At 46.9% G+C, this 16,735-nt stretch overlaps 1 protein-coding gene across 1 annotated transcript; it reads left to right on the plus strand.

The window, feature by feature from the left end:
- The first annotated feature begins 1,821 nt into the window (after positions 1-1,821).
- Positions 1,822-10,907, plus strand: LOC137133453 (mucin-2-like). Its single transcript, XM_067517115.1, has 3 exons — positions 1,822-7,297; positions 9,979-10,094; positions 10,839-10,907. The coding sequence occupies exons 1-3, from the start codon at positions 1,822-1,824 to the stop codon at positions 10,905-10,907; spliced, it is 5,661 nt and encodes a 1,886-aa protein (XP_067373216.1).
- Positions 10,908-16,735: the final 5,828 nt, after the last annotated feature.

A 16,735-nucleotide genomic window follows, 5' to 3' on the forward strand; every position in this document is an offset into this window, starting at 1 on the left:
CTGGTGATTTGCAGAGCACCACAAGTCACTGTAAAGCTGCCCCGAGGAACATTACTGCGGAAGGTGAAAGAGCTTGGTAAGAACCTGTTGAACCTGTTGAGTTTATGTCCACGTGTTGTACTAGAACTTTATATTGTAATTACTGCAAAAGGCTGAGTGTTGGTTTATTTCAGCTTATGAAACTTATGTGTCTCTGATCTGTGTACACACTAAAGACTAAACGGACATTTCAATCTGCAGATTTTTTCACAAAAGATCCTTCTGTGAGACAATGGAAGACATCCGATGCTTTATTTGTGGCTATATTAAAGTTACGAAACATGGTAAGTCTGATCTGAAATGCATACCAAAAAAAACAAAACAGTTTTGACTGGAAACTAACAATCATTTTCACAGGATACTGGCTTTGAAGTGGTTTACTCTGATTCTTCTGGGAAACTGTGTACTGTGCTGGCAAGTTGTTTTCCTAAGTTGCAACAAAAAGGTGTCCGACATCATGTTAAAAGGGATCTAGAGCAAATGGATTATTTTGACCTTTGGAACTTCTATGATGTTCCTCTTGAAGCCTTTGATCCACAGAGACTGACAACTGCACAAACCTTAACTAGCTCAACAATATATTCAACCCAGTCTTCAGCCAGCTCAGGATCGGATGCAATATACGATTATGGGGAAGGATTTTATCAATTGTGGGGTTTAGGAGAAATTCCTGAAAAGCCATACAGTGGAGTAGACATAGAAATTCCAGCCCAAGGCAAAACAACTGCCTCCACCACCACCCCCCCGACAACCACCACCAGCACCGAGACGACGGCCCCCCCGACAACCACCACCAGCACCGAGACGACGGCCCCCCCGACAACCACCACCGGCACCACGACGGCCCCCCCGACAACCACCGGCACTGAGACGACGACCCCCCCGACAACCACCACCAGCACCGAGACGACGGCCCCCCCGACAACCACCACCAGCACCGAGACGACGGCCCCCCCGACAACCACCACCGGCACCACGACGGCCCCCCCGACAACCACCGGCACTGAGACGACGACCCCCCCGACAACCACCACCAGCGAGACGACGACCCCCCCGACAACCACCACCAGCACCACGACGGCCCCCCCGACGACAACAACCACCGAGACGACGGCCCCCCCGACGACCACCACCACCGAGACGACGGCCCCCCCGACGACCACCACCAGCACCGAGACGACGGCCCCCCCGACAACCACCACCAGCACCGAGACGACGGTCCCCCCGACAACCACCACCACCGAGGAGACGACGACGACGGCGGCCGCCCCGACAACCACCACCACCGAGGAGACGACGACGGCGGCCGCCCCGACAACCACCACCACCGAGGAGACGACGACGGCGGCCGCCCCGACAACCACCACCACCGAGGAGACGACGACGACGGCCGCCCCCACAACCACCACCCCCACGACCGAGGAGACGACGACGACGGCCGCCCCGACAACCACCACCAGCACCACGACGGCCCCCCCGACGACAACCACCACAGAGACGACGGCCCCCCTGACGATGACGGCCGCCCCGACGACCACCACCAGCACCACGACGGCCCCCCCGACGACAACCACCACAGAGACGACGGCCCCCCTGACGATGACGGCCGCCCCGACGACCACCACCAGCACCACGACGGCCCCCCCGACGACAACCACCACAGGGACGACGGCCCCCCTGACGATGACGGCCGCCCCGACGACCACCACCAGCACCACGACGGCCCCCCCGACGACAACCACCACCATCACCACGACGGCCCCCCCGACGACCACCATCACCATGACGGCCCCCCCGACGACCACCATCACCACGACGGCCCCCCCGACGACCACCACCAGCACCGAGACGACGGCCCCCCCGACAACCACCACCGGCACCACGACGGCCCCCCCGACAACCACCGGCACTGAGACGACGACCCCCCCGACAACCACCACCAGCACCACGACGGCCCCCCCGACGACAACAACCACAGAGACGACGGCCCCCCCGACGACAACAACCACAGAGACGACGGCCCCCCCGACGACAACAACCACAGAGACGACGGCCCCCCCGACGACAACAACCACAGAGACGACGGCCCCCCCGACGACCACCACCGGCACCGAGACGACGGCCCCCCCGACGACCACCACCGGCACCGAGACGACGGCCCCCCCGACGACCACCACCGGCACCGAGACGACGGCCCCCCCGACAACCACCACCGGCACCGAGACGACGGCCCCCCCGACAACCACCACCGGCACCGAGACGACGGCCCCCCCGACAACCACCACCGGCACCGAGACGACGGCCCCCCCGACAACCACCACCGGCACCGAGACGACGGCCCCCCCGACAACCACCACCGGCACCGAGACGACGGCCCCCCCGACAACCACCACCGGCACCGAGACGACGGCCCCCCCGACAACCACCACCGGCACCGAGACGACGGCCCCCCCGACAACCACCACCGGCACCGAGACGACGGCCCCCCCGACAACCACCACCGGCACCGAGACGACGGCCCCCCCGACAACCACCACCGGCACCGAGACGACGGCCCCCCCGACAACCACCACCGGCACCACGACGGCCCCCCCGACGACGACTCCCACAGAGACGACGGCCCCCCCGACGACCAGCACCACGACGGCCCCCCCGACGACCACCATCACCACGACGGCCGCCCCCCCGACAACCACCACCACCGAGGAGACGACGACGACAGCCGCCCCCCCGACAACCACCACCACCGAGGAGACGACGACGACAGCCGCCCCCCCGACAACCACCACCACCCCCGAGACGACGACGGCCCCCCCGACAACCACCACGACCGAGGAGACGACGACGACGGCCCCCCCGACCACCACCACCACCCCCGAGACGACGACGACGACGGCCCCCCCGACCACCACCACCACCCCCGAGACGACGACGGCCCCCCCGACCACCACCACAACCGAGGCGGCAACAACGGCCGCCCCGACAACCACCACCGAGACGACGGCCTCCACCACGGCGGTAACAGCTGGCCCCCCCACCTCGACGACCACGACTGCCGCTTCAATGACGGCTGCCTCGACAAAAGCAACCACAACAACAATGGCCGCCACCACGGTGATAACAATGGCTACCCCCCCCACTTCAACAACAGCTGCCACCACGGCGTCAACAACTACCCTGATCACTTCAGCAACTGCCCCCACCTCCATGCCAGCTACCTCTAACACAGCTACAGCCTCAACCATCGCGCCTTTTTCAATTGCATCGAGTGCGTCATCTACAGCTTCATTTGCTGACAGTACGGTTTCCACACCTGAGTCTGCAACCACTACTGAATCTACCCCCTTGACAATATCTGCAGAAGTATCAATGACTAGCTCGGACACGATTGCAACCATCACACTTACTTCAGTGGCAACAGATGCCCCCTCTACAATGACTACATTTGAGTTTTCTGACAATACTACTAATACCACTCATGTGCCGGCTTCAACAACTGCTTCAGAAATCGTGATGACCATCTCGGACACGACATTGACAGCTACTGCAGAAGCTTTGATGACCAGTTTCGACACAACTACGGCAGCATCGGATACCTCAGCCACATCACCCATTTCATCCACGGTGGCAACTCAATCTCCGGTCACATTGTTGTTGACATCTCTAGACACTACATCTTCCTTCCCAGACACTTCTGCTGCTCCCATCAAAATCATGAGTACCAGCTCAGATGCAGCCTCAACCATCACACCTTTTTCGAGTGTGTCATCTACAATGGCGGCTTTGTTTTCGGAGAGTACGGTTTCCACACCTGAGTTTCCAACCACCACAGATTCTACCCCGTTGACAACATCTGCAGAAGTATCGATGACTAGCTCGGACACGACTACAACCATCATGCTCTCAACAGATGCCCCCTCTACAATGAGTACATTTGAGTTTTCTGACAATACTACTAATACCACTCATGTGCCGGCTTCACCAACACCAACAACTGCTTCAGAAATTGTGATGACCAGCTCGGACACGACATTCACAGCTACGACAGAAGTTTTGATGACCAGTTTTGACACAACTACGGCAGCATCTGATACCTCAGCCACAACACCCATTTCATCCACAGCCACGTTGTGGACAACATCTCTAGACGCTACGTCTTCCTTCCCAGACACTTCTGCTGCTCCCATCGAAATCATGAGTACCAGCTCAGTTGCAGCCTCAACCATCATGCCTTTTTCAACTGAATCGAGTGAGTCATCTACAATGACTGCTTTGTTTTCTGACAGTACTGCTAGTACCACTCACGTGCCGGCTTCACCAACACCAGCAACTGCTTCAGAAATCGTGATGACCATCTCGGACACGACATTGACAGCTACTGGACAAGCTTTGATGACCAGCTTCGACACAACTATGGCAGCATCTGATACCTCAGCCACAACACCCATTTCATCCACAGCCACGTTGTGGACAACATCTCTAGACGCTACGTCTTCCTTCCCAGACACTTCTGCTGCTCCCATCGAAATCATGAGTACCAGCTCAGATGCAGCCTCAACCATCACACCTTTTTCAGCTGCATCAATTGCATCATCTACAATGGCTTCATTTTCTGACAGTACTGTTTCCACACCTGCGTCTCCAACCACCACGGAATCTACCCCCTTGACTAGTTCTGCAGAAGTATTAATGACTAGCTCGGACACGATTGCAACCATCATGCTTACTTCAGTGGCAACGGATGCCCCCTTTACAATGACTCCATTTGAGTTTTCTGACAATACTACTAATACCACTCATGTGCCGGCTTCAACAACTGCTTCAGAAATCGTGATGACCATCTCGGACACGACATTGACAGCTACTGCACAAGGTTTAATGACCAGCTTCGACACATCTACGGCAGAATCTGATACCTCAGCCACAACACCCATTTCATCCACGGTGGTGACTCAATCTCCGGCCACATTGTTGTTGACATCGGTAGACGCTACATCTTTCTTCCCAGACACTTCTGCTGCTCCCATCGAAGTCATGAGTACCAGCTCAGTTGCAGCCTCAACCATCACACCTTTTTCTAGTGTGTCATCTACAATGGCGGCTTTATTTTCGGATAGTACGGTTTCCACACCTGAGTTTCCAACCACCACAGATTCTACCCCGATGACAACATCTGCAGAAGTATTAATGACTAGCTCGGACACGACTACAACCATCATGCTTACTCCAGAGGCAACGGATGCCCCCTCTACGATGACTACATTTGAGTTTTCTGACGATACTGCTAATACCACTCATGTGTCGGCTTCAACAACTGCTTCAGAAATCGTGATGACCAGCTCAGAAACTACATTGACAGCTACTGCACAAGTTTTGATGACCAGCTTCTACACAACTACGGCAACATCGGATACCTCAGCCACATCACCCATTTCATCCACGGTGGCGACTCAATCTCCGGCCACGCTTTTGTTAACATCTGTAGACGCTACATCTTCCTTCCCAGACACTTCTGCTGCTCCCATCGAAGTCATGAGTACCAGCTCAGATGCAGCCTCAACCATCACGCCTTTTTCAACTGCAACAATTGCATCATCTACAATGGCTTCATTTTCTGACAGTACAGTTTCCACACCTGAGTCTCCAACCACCACGGATTCTACCCCGTTGACAACATCTGCAGAAGTATCGATGACTAGCTCGGACACGATTGCAACCATCATGCTTACTTCAGTGGCAATGGATGCCCCCTCTACAATGACTACATTTGATTTTTCTGACAATACTACTAGTACCACTCATGTGCCGGCTTCACCAACACCAACAACTGCTTCAGAAATCGTGATGACCAGCTCAGAAACTACATTGACAGCTACTGCACAAGTTTTGATGACCACCTTCTACACAACTACGGCAACATCGGATACCTCAGCCACATCACCCATTTCATCCACGGTGGCGACTCAATCTCCGGCCACGTTGTTGTTGACATCTGTAGACGCTACATCTTCCTTCCCAGACACTTCTGCTGCTCCCATCGAAGTCATGAGTACCAGCTCAGATGTAGCATCAACCATCATGCCTTTTTCAACTGAATGGAGTGAGTCATCTACAATGACTGCTTTGTTTTCTGACAGTACTACTATTAGCACTCACATGCCGGCTTCACCAACACTAGCAACTCCGTTAGAAATCGTGATGACCAGCTGGGACACTACATTGACAGCTACTGGACAAGCTTTTATGACCAGCTTCGACACAAGTACAGCAGCATCTGATACCTTAGCCACATCACCTATTTCATCCACAGCCACGTTGTTGTTGACATCTCTAGACGCTACATCTTCCTTCCCAGACACTTCTGCTGCTCCCATCGAAATCATGAGTACCAGCTCAGTTGCAGCCTCAACCATCATGCCTTTTTCAACTGAATCGAGTGAGTCATCTACAATGACTGCTTTGTTTTCTGACAGTACTGCTAGTACCACTCACGTGCCGGCTTCACCAACACCAGCAACTGCTTCAGAAATCGTGATGACCATCTCGGACACGACATTGACAGCTACTGGACAAGCTTTGATGACCAGCTTCGACACAACTATGGCAGCATCTGATACCTCAGCCACAACACCCATTTCATCCACAGCCACGTTGTGGACAACATCTCTAGACACTACGTCTTCCTTCCCAGACACTTCTGCTGCTCCCATCAAAATCATGAGTACCAGCTCAGATGCAGCCTCAACCATCACACCTTTTTCAGCTGCATCAATTGCATCATCTACAATGGCTTCATTTTCTGACAGTACTGTTTCCACACCTGCGTCTCCAACCACCACGGAATCTACCCCCTTGACTAGTTCTGCAGAAGTATTAATGACTAGCTCGGACACGATTGCAACCATCATGCTTACTTCAGTGGCAACGGATGCCCCCTTTACAATGACTCCATTTGAGTTTTCTGACAATACTACTAATACCACTCATGTGCCGGCTTCAACAACTGCTTCAGAAATCGTGATGACCATCTCGGACACGACATTGACAGCTACTGCACAAGGTTTAATGACCAGCTTCGACACATCTACGGCAGAATCTGATACCTCAGCCACATCACCTATTTCATCCACAGCCACGTTGTTGTTGACATCTCTAGACGCTACATCTTCCTTCCCAGACACTTCTGCTGCTCCCATCGAAATCATGAGTACCAGCTCAGTTGCAGCCTCAACCATCATGCCTTTTTCAACTGAATGGAGTGAGTCATCTACAATGACTGCTTTGTTTTCTGACAGTACTACTATTAGCACTCACATGCCGGCTTCACCAACACTAGCAACTCCGTTAGAAATCGTGATGACCAGCTGGGACACTACATTGACAGCTACTGGACAAGCTTTTATGACCAGCTTCGACACAAGTACAGCAGCATCTGATACCTTAGCCACATCACCTATTTCATCCACAGCCACGTTGTTGTTGACATCTCTAGACGCTACATCTTCCTTCCCAGACACTTCTGCTGCTCCCGTCGAAGTAATGAGTACCAGCTCAGTTGCAGCCTCAACCATCACGCCTTTTTCAGCTGCATCGAGTGAGTCACCTACAAGGACTACTTTGTTTTCAGATAGTACTGTTTCCACACCTGAGTCTCCAACCACCACGGAATCTACCCCCTTGACTATTTCTGCAGAAGTATTGATGACTAGCTCAGACAAGACTGCAACCATCATGCTTACTTCAGTGGCAACGGATGCCCCCTCTACAATGACTACATTTGAGTTTTCTGACAATACTACTAATACCATTCATGTGCCGGCTTCACCAACACCAACAACTGCTTCAGAAATTGTGATGACCAGCTCGGACACGACATTGACAGCTACTGGACAAGCTTTGATGACCAGCTTCGACACAACTAGGGCAACATTTGAAACTTCAGCCACATCACCCATTTCACCCAATGTTGCGACTCGATCTCCGGCCACGTTGTTGTTGACAACATCTCTAGACACTACGTCTTCCCTCCCAGACACTTCTTCTTCTCCTGTCAAAGTCATGAGTACCAGCTCAGATGCAGCATCAACCATCACACCTTTTTCAACTGCATCGAGTGAGTCATCTACAATGACGGCTTCGATTTCTCACAGTACGGTTTCCAGACCTGATTCTTCAGCCACCACGGATTCTACCCTGTAACGTCTGCAGAAGTATTGATGACTAATTTGGAAACGACTACAACCATCATGCTTACTTCAGAGGCAATGGTTGCCCTCTCTACGATGACTACATTTGAGTTTTCTGACACTACTAATACCACTCATGTGCCGGCTTTCTGACAGTACGGTTTCCACACCTGAGACTCCAACCACCATGGATTCTACCATATTGACAGCATCTGCAGAAGTATTTGTCTAGTTCGGTTATAACTCTCCCCAACTTAGTTATTACTATGGGATGAGATACAGCTTCAACCATCACTCATATAACTCTACAGCATCATTTGTGTTACATTTTCTTTTCCACAGCTTTCTCCATCACATCATTGCAGGCTAGTCTCTGTGTTTTCATCTGGCAATATTTACTCAATATTTTTCTTAAAAATAAAGTGGTGTACTGAATCAGTCTTCTTCTTTCAGTAAAGAGCTGGAATGTTTCATTAAGTCAATTCTAAACCATATACTGCATCCATCACTAGAGCATGACTTTACAGAACAAAGGTTTGGGTGCTGATTTGGCCTGCCTGTAGACGAGACCTTTCACCAATTAATAACATTTTGCGCTTCATAAAATGAGAAATCTGGCAACGAAGTTCCAGGACTGTTAAGTAGCTAGAATCCTTTATCAGACAAGAGTGTGACAACATTCCTCTTCGTAATTATAGTAACTGATAATCTCACTTCCCAGATATTTACAGATAGTTGTTAAAAGAGGGGATGCTACACAGTGGTAAACATCACAGCAGTTTCATAGTTTTCTAAATTGCTGACAAATTGATCTGCCACTAATGGTAACCTAGTTTTTTTTATTTATTTATTTTTTAAATTGCTCTCATGTTTTATGTATAATTTATACTCACCAAATATACACTGATCAGTCACGTTATCGCTCAGGTGTTATGTCTTAAACTTGTCAATGAATTAAATGTGTAAAGCTCCTGTTTAGAATTATTAGATCACAGTTGGCTATATGCACATGCTAATATATCATCTGGCTGTAGACAACTCAATACTTCACAAAATCGATTATGCTTGGTGTGGTTGGTTAAGTGGTCTGCACTGTGTTTCGTTGTGGCTTACAATACTGAATATTCAAAAATTTATCTTATGTTCTACGAGGTCACGTATAGCAAATGTATGGATATAAAGAAAATGGAAACAGGGTTGAAAAACCAGTCTAAGCTGCAATAGTCAGTGTCTTGTGAGGATGTTTAATTTTTAAGAATGCCAGATCAATATTAATTTTTTTTTTAAAGGGGAAAAAATACATCAGAATTTGTTTCATTGATTTTAGCTCTATCATCACTCAGTAATTAACAACCTATACCTAATAGGTTAAAAGTCTGAAAAATACTTCACCATACTAGTTACTTAAACAAGCATTTCAGTACAGAAATGTTTTTATTTAACAGAATTTACAACCTAAATTCTCAAATTTGGACGCTGTGTAAAACACAAACGGAATGCAATCTCATCAAGCCATATTTTATTCACAATAGAAAATAAACACAAATGTTAAAACACATTTTGCCATTTCACAGAAAATATAGCTCATCTTGAATTTGACGGCAGCAACGTATTTCAAAAAAGTTGGAACAGGAGCAACAAAAGGCTGCAAAAATAATTGACTGGGTAAAAAAGGAGCATTTCAGAGAGGCAGAGCCTCTAGAAATGGGGCATCTATAGCTCAGTTGGTAAGGCAGTTGTCCACGGACCACAGGGTCAGTGGCTCGCTCCCAGCTGCGTTTCACAGTGTCCTTGGGCAAGACACTAAAACCCAAGTTGCTCCCGGTGGGTCAGGTGACCACCCTCCATGGCAGCTCCTACCATCTGTGTGTAAGTGGGTGAGTGGGAATCAACATTGTAAAGAACTTTAGATAAAAGTGCTCAGTAAGTGGCCATTTACCATTTAGAAAGATGGACAGAGGATGGGATGCTGTACAGTCCACAAATGTAAGTTAAGTGTATCATGCAAAGAAGAACATAATCCTGAAACGCCACCATGTTCTCTGGGCCAAAGCTCATTTAAAATAGTCTGAGGCAAAATGGAATACTGTTCTGTGGTCAAATGAATCAAAATGCGAAATTCACAATGCAGTAAAGTCTTGCAAAACTCTTTGGCACCTTCCTGTGTTGTGGCATTGACTTTTGCAACCAATGCTTTCAAATAAACTAAGCAAAATTCCAGAAAAACCTAATACTACAGTGCAATATAAAATGTTTTTACAAAATACTCCAGCAGACATTGTATCACATTACATTCCACAATATGTATAGTGAAAGCACTGTAGGGTTAATAGCCCAGCAGCACATTTTGGCCTCAGGAAGCAGCAGACTACTCCATGTATGACAGCTTTGGATGTTTTTCCATTATATAAATTCAACACAGTCAAGTTATCCTGACTCGGTGCATTTCTACTTTAGTGGACACTACTGTGTCCACTAAAGTTCACTAAGGTCAAATTTGTGTTTCTGGAACTGGAAACACAAATTTCATAAATATAAATAGAATTTGATACAAATGTGAAGTATAAGGTGTGATCTAATTCTCTAAACAGACCACATTTGTTCTGTTCCCAGGAGTTGTGCTCTTTGGGAGGAGGATTCCTGGCTGCCCTCAAGCCCTCTCCAGCAGGCCAGCAGAGCTAGACAAACAAGACCTGGGGTCCAGACAATTTGTATGGACAAATGTGGGGATTTGGGGCCACAGCAAGTTATGCAGGGACGAGTGCTAATTGTTTGTGTGCCAAGCAACTCCCCTCAATCCCCTGGTCTCTCAAGTCACTCTATTCACCCTGCCCTTTGTCTGGTAAGTAACTTGAACCTGACAGATCGGACCCGGGAAAGTAGAAATTTTATTTTAAACCCTTATTTACATAACTTTCTCTCTTTTAAAGGAGTAGTCCATTGTCCAGGCTAAAATGTAAGAAAATATGCATATCCTTTCTCTAAATGTAGGTTTTGTCATTATTCCTCTTTGTTTCTCTGCCATGCTCTCCAGACTGTGGAAAAGAGGCCGATGGATGAGAAGCAGATGGATTTGGTCCTCCTTGTACCTCAGCTCGCTGGTCAACAATAAGCTGACGCAATGCTGCATCAGCACAAGTGCCTGAGACAATCTGAGAATGTGGCTGTAGCCAGGTGCCACCTAAGACCCTTGTCCTTCACTGGTCCGGTCAGGGCCCTCGTGCTCTCCTGGCATGCTGATCAGAGGATTAAGCCTGGGGCAGCATTGAGTCAAGAGCATACTGGAGAAAGGGAAAGGCACGCAGAGAAGATGAGATACATACCGGTTTCACATGCACCCACACCAAAACAAGAAGGTGAGCAGAAGTGTATCATGAGAACCACACACTTGCCTGCACCAGTAGCAGCTTGTCAGTAGAGGGTACCACAGTGCCACTATAAAATGTTTGCAGATGGAAACATTTACAGTGGATCAGCCACCTCATGAAGCTATACGATAGAGTAGTGGAAGCCGGGCTGTGGATTTAGAGAACACATATGACATGGTGCTGAGAGAGAAGTTATGGTACTGCACGAGGACGTCACGAGTAGGAGAGAAGTATGTGGAGGTGGTACAGGACATGTATTAGAACAGGAGTGTGGTAGAAATGTCAAACTGGTTCAAGATGGAGGTGGGTTTGCATCAAGATCTGCTCCTTTTTTGTAATGGATATTGACAAGTTGATGTATGTGGTCAGACAGGAGTCTCTATGTTGTTCGCACATGACATTGTGAATTGTAGTACAAGGAGGAAGGAGGCTAGGACGGATCTGGAGAGGTGGACGTACTGCACTGAAAAGAAGGTGGTTTAAAGTCAGTAGGAGCAGGAGAAAGAGAGGATGGTGAAATGAGGCAGTTACAAAATACAGAGCTGCACCTACATTCAGACTAACATTATTTTTGACCCATTTATCACTAAAAAACGAACGAGTGTAAAGGGATAATAAGCTTTAAAATACTTGTAAAACTACAAATGCAAATACTCAATTTTAGCACTAATACAATTAGTTCCTTGTACTTTTTTAAATGGTAGCGTCCTTTTTTAGCTGTTGCACACCAGGTTGTTTTGGTTTTTTCCCTCATTCCAGCCAGTTTCCTCTGGCGTTTGCACTTGACGTGAAAATGCTCTTGGCACGGCGCAATGTATGGCTGAATTCCAAAATGCTTTCCTCCCTGTACATCTACCACCATTCAGGCCTCATTATGACATTAACACTGTTTGCTAGAGTGGCGGAAACAGTTCTGGTGACGGATAAAGCAGCAAGGAAACAAAATAAGGTTGTTAGCCCAGTCCAGAACTGTGTGGCAAATAGATCTAGTGTTAGGTCTTTGCCTTTCTGAGTCAAATACCTTCAGCAATTCATTTTGTTTTCCAATCTGTTTTAAAGTGCTATGTAAAGAGTTAGCCTCTATGTAGGTATGTAGATACTGTACACACATGAGCACATTCACGCAACCGCATTTGTAGAGTTTCACTTGTGGGGTAGTGGCCTATAGACTTTATTATATTCAAGCCTCAAGCAGCCTTTTGAAGAAGTGAGAAGACCACAATGTCCATTTTACAGATGACCTGTTTTTTTAAAAGAAATGCAAGCTCTTTCATGCACACTACACTGGAGGAGCATGTGCAAAATGACACGTAATCCCTTAATAATTATTTTTAATAATTTTGAAATGTTCTCACACTCAAACTATCAACATATTCTTTTTTGAAATTCTATTGTAATGTTCAAAAATATCCTAAACTAAAAGGTTTCCTTTCTCAAAATTACATTTAGACAAAATACATTAACTTACTTTCCAATATAGCCAAAATAAACCTACACTTTCTTACAATGACTTCACAAAAAAAAAATATTTTGGCAACAGCCCTAGTTATTATACAGTATAAACAAAAGCAATGTCTTCAATTTATCGACATTTCTTTGCAACTTCTGGCAAAGTTTTGAAGAATGGATTGTCTTTGTTGTTGTAAAACACACGCTGGTCCTCAGAGCGGTACAAAAAAAAGATACACACACACAAGTTTCTTCATATTTTTAACAGCGTCATTAGAAATGCTTAAGCCCACAAATTGCAGCCCATTCAAGCCTCTTGTGTTTTGTGTGTTTGGTTCTGCCCACCGATCAGGAGGCAGGTGGTCAGCAGAGCTCAAACTGTTATTCCTTACTGTGAACCAAAGAAAGTGTGGCCTCTTCCTTAGTGTACCCCAGCAGTGACCCTCCCTGTGATCATCCGAACCCATGAAACACACACACATACACATGTGCCCACATGCACGCACACACTCATTGAACATCTTGTTAGACTCAGCAAGGGGTTGCTGCCTCTTCTAGTGCTGGTTGTGGGGGGTCTTCTATGTGAGTAAAAAGGGAATCAGCGGGACAATGACGCAGAGTCTGTGCTGTTGTCATCTGCATAGTGCTGGCCCAGAAGGCAAGTCCATGTCCATACTAATCTGGATAAATATCAAAACTTTTTGTTGTGTAAGATCAATTCAGGGTATTTATAAGTACATTTAAAACCAACAAAAGTCATCAAATTGTTGTACAATAAAAACTGAAACACACAATAATAAATACATTCCGCGTAAGGAAAAGGTATCTCCACAAGGTCAAGCCTTTTTTTTTTCACAATTTGTGAACCATTATCGCAAATGCACAGTCCCCTTTGGGGTTCAATCTAAACCTTGGAACATCTAATACGTAAGTGCCTTAGAGGATATGTGGAGATGCAACAGCCTAGAATGCCTCGGTAGCTTTCACAAATGGTCTTCCTTCTGCATTAATTTAACATTTCTACACATATCCACACTTGATTTAGGATAAGTTTAGATAAACTTTATTGTCTGAGCAGTAAAGCTGTGACCTTTTTGACACATTCCAGGTGGTCTATACTGAAATGCAGCAGTTAAAAGAATGTTGGCAAACATGCATTTATGAGGCACAATCTTTCACTGTTTTATGCTCATGCAGTTGTCTGGCAATAAAAACTAAATATTTTGCGATGAGAATTCCTGTATTGTGTCTCTTTCCGTACTGTATCACGTTGAGCAACTGCTTAGTTGTATTTCAGTTTCAGTTATGGGAAGCATTGAGTGCTGCTGAAACTGCAGCAAGGAATTACTCTTTAGTTTTATTTCAGCTCTCAGAGGTATTGCTGGATCGACAGCTCACATGTGACAAACGGCTGTGGTTTTTAATGTTCAGAATCCAAACATGTAAAATTAAACTTGAATATATTGATTGTTGGGCATAAGTATTGCTAACGAGTGTTCAGAAGTTGCTGCATGCCAGTTTACCAGCTAACTGGCCAAATGAGTAATTGTAAATGTGGCTCCCCTGACCAGCCAGGAGCAAGGTGGGGTTCAGTGTCTTGCCCAAGGTGATGTTCCCAGGGGGAACCGGGTGCTGAACCACTGACCCTATGTTTCATGGATGAACCTACCAACTAACCTACAGCCAGTTTGTGCCCCTCTAGTTACATATACAAAGTCAATTTGACAACTTTCTTACTACAAAGTAGTTTGTAGTAAGAAACTTGTAGCTTGCAAAGTAGCTTCCAAAATAGCTTCCCCAGCTGACTTTCCCCTGATTTTGACTTATTCTATGAAATAAACTCCTCAGCCGTTGGTAGTTTTACAGTTAACCCTCTTACAACAGTAGACACGAGACAAACAAATGTGAAAGGTGGTGTAGTTTTTATTTGGTGTTGTGTGTGCGTGTGTCTGTATGCAGATCTGTGTACATGTGGCCCTGCTTTGGGAGTCACTGGTGGGACATGCACGGCACAATATGGGCTTTAGTTCAGACCAGTAGCCTCTGTCAAAAAAGGCGGGGATGGAGCAATTAGCACAGTGGTGGAAAGAGAAAGAAAGAGGGAAGAAGGAAGGGAATTGTGAATTTGACACGTTAAATGGTGTCCGTCATTAGCATGTGCCTGTGTAGAGGTGGGGTGTATTCACTGGATCCTTGAATGCATATTGCTACCACGGCCATACACCCACCTCACTTCTTCTCAGTCTGTCCATCATCCTCACGGCCACCTTTCACTTGTAATCACCCTAGTTGGCCTCCTTTTCTTATTCAGTTTCTACAGCTTTTCTGTCGCCTTCATCTTTTTATGCCGTCACTCTGACTGGAATAGAGTCCCTGGAATCCTTAAATCAAAACAAATTAGATGCCGGATAATTAGATGTAGGAACAAATGAAACGTCAGGTACTAGTTGGTAAACTCAACACGAATAACAGTTTTTCCAGCATTAGATGTTTGTTTGTTAGAATAAATGACCAAAAACCTGTGGACGATACTCTGCCGCTCCTGTAGGGCTTCCTGACATTAACAACTCATTTTTATAATTAGTCTTTTATTTTGCTGAAGACCCAACACAGCTTCTGTTTGAGCTGACTTTCACTCAGCTTGTTGTCTCTGCGACGTGAGCCTGGAAAAGAGCAAAGTAGCAGGCCCAGTGTGGTGCCTTTTTCTGCAGTGTGAGATCACCTCATGCCAGCTTTCCCCTGTCACATTAGTGCACATTAACACACTGAGCAATGCACAATCCACACAGAAAGGAGGTTTGTCCTCTGGGTTCACCCTCTGTCCTCAGTATAGCCTCAGTAAGGAGCGTTGTATTTCGGGGCGCAGGTAATAGTTGCCTAAATCCTGTTTATTGTCAGGCTGCTGCACTGCTGCTGATTATTTTAGTGCTTCATAAATCTTCACAAAAGGTTGTTTTTGTTATTTCAGTATTGACAATATCTAGCCAGCACTAGCAAGCTACTGAACCCAGAATTACTGTTGCTTCTTAAATCACTTATAAGGTAATAAAGATACGTACAGTCCATTAACACCAGAGGACGAGGTTTGTAGTTTGTTTTCGTTTTTTGCTTATTAGCTTTAAACTGAAGTTCAGCCGTCATTTTTCGGATATTAGTGTACAACCAAATTGTGCCCAAAATTAGCATAATATTTTATAACCGAACAAAGATTCTCCTTTAGAAACATCAATGGCACCAATAAAAAGAGCATTGCTGGGTTGATTGTATTTGTTTGAAGCTGTTCTTAAGTTAATTTACTTGATGTTTAGTCATTGTCCTGGTGCTACACTCAAGTTCCACTGAGCTGGTTGCAGTGCTGTCATAATCCTGTAGGAAATCTTGATAAAAATAATATCTCCTTGACAATAACAAGCTCTCCAGGCCCATATGCAGCCAAGCATCTCCAAATCACGAGGCTCCCTCAACCATACTTCCCTAAGAGCAGGAGATTTTCCTGTTGGGAAGTGATGTTTATTTATAAATTATTCCTCAAAAAAATTTAAAATCTACTTTAGTTTAATCAGTCCATAAAATATTTTCATAAACGCAGTGTGGAGTGTCAAGGTCTTTGGGAATGCAGTCATGAGCCATGCAGTGATAGTTTTTTGGGGAGCAGAGCACCATTGAGCCTCAACCTGCTCCATGCAACCATGC

The sequence above is a fragment of the Channa argus genome, chromosome 9 (assembly GCF_033026475.1).
Source record: "Channa argus isolate prfri chromosome 9, Channa argus male v1.0, whole genome shotgun sequence".
In the NCBI taxonomy this organism is placed as follows: domain Eukaryota; kingdom Metazoa; phylum Chordata; class Actinopteri; order Anabantiformes; family Channidae; genus Channa; species Channa argus.

Coding starts and splice junctions, on each gene's coding strand:
- LOC137133453 (XM_067517115.1), top strand. CDS start 1,822: ATGACGGCCCCCCCGACGACCACCATCACCACGACGGCCCCCCCGACG. Junction 7,298..9,978: donor GCCTTTTTCAACTGAATGGA/GTGAGTCATCTA, acceptor CACGGACCACAG/GGTCAGTGGCTCGCTCCCAG. Junction 10,095..10,838: donor GCAGCTCCTACCATCTGTGT/GTAAGTGGGTGA, acceptor TTCTGTTCCCAG/GAGTTGTGCTCTTTGGGAGG.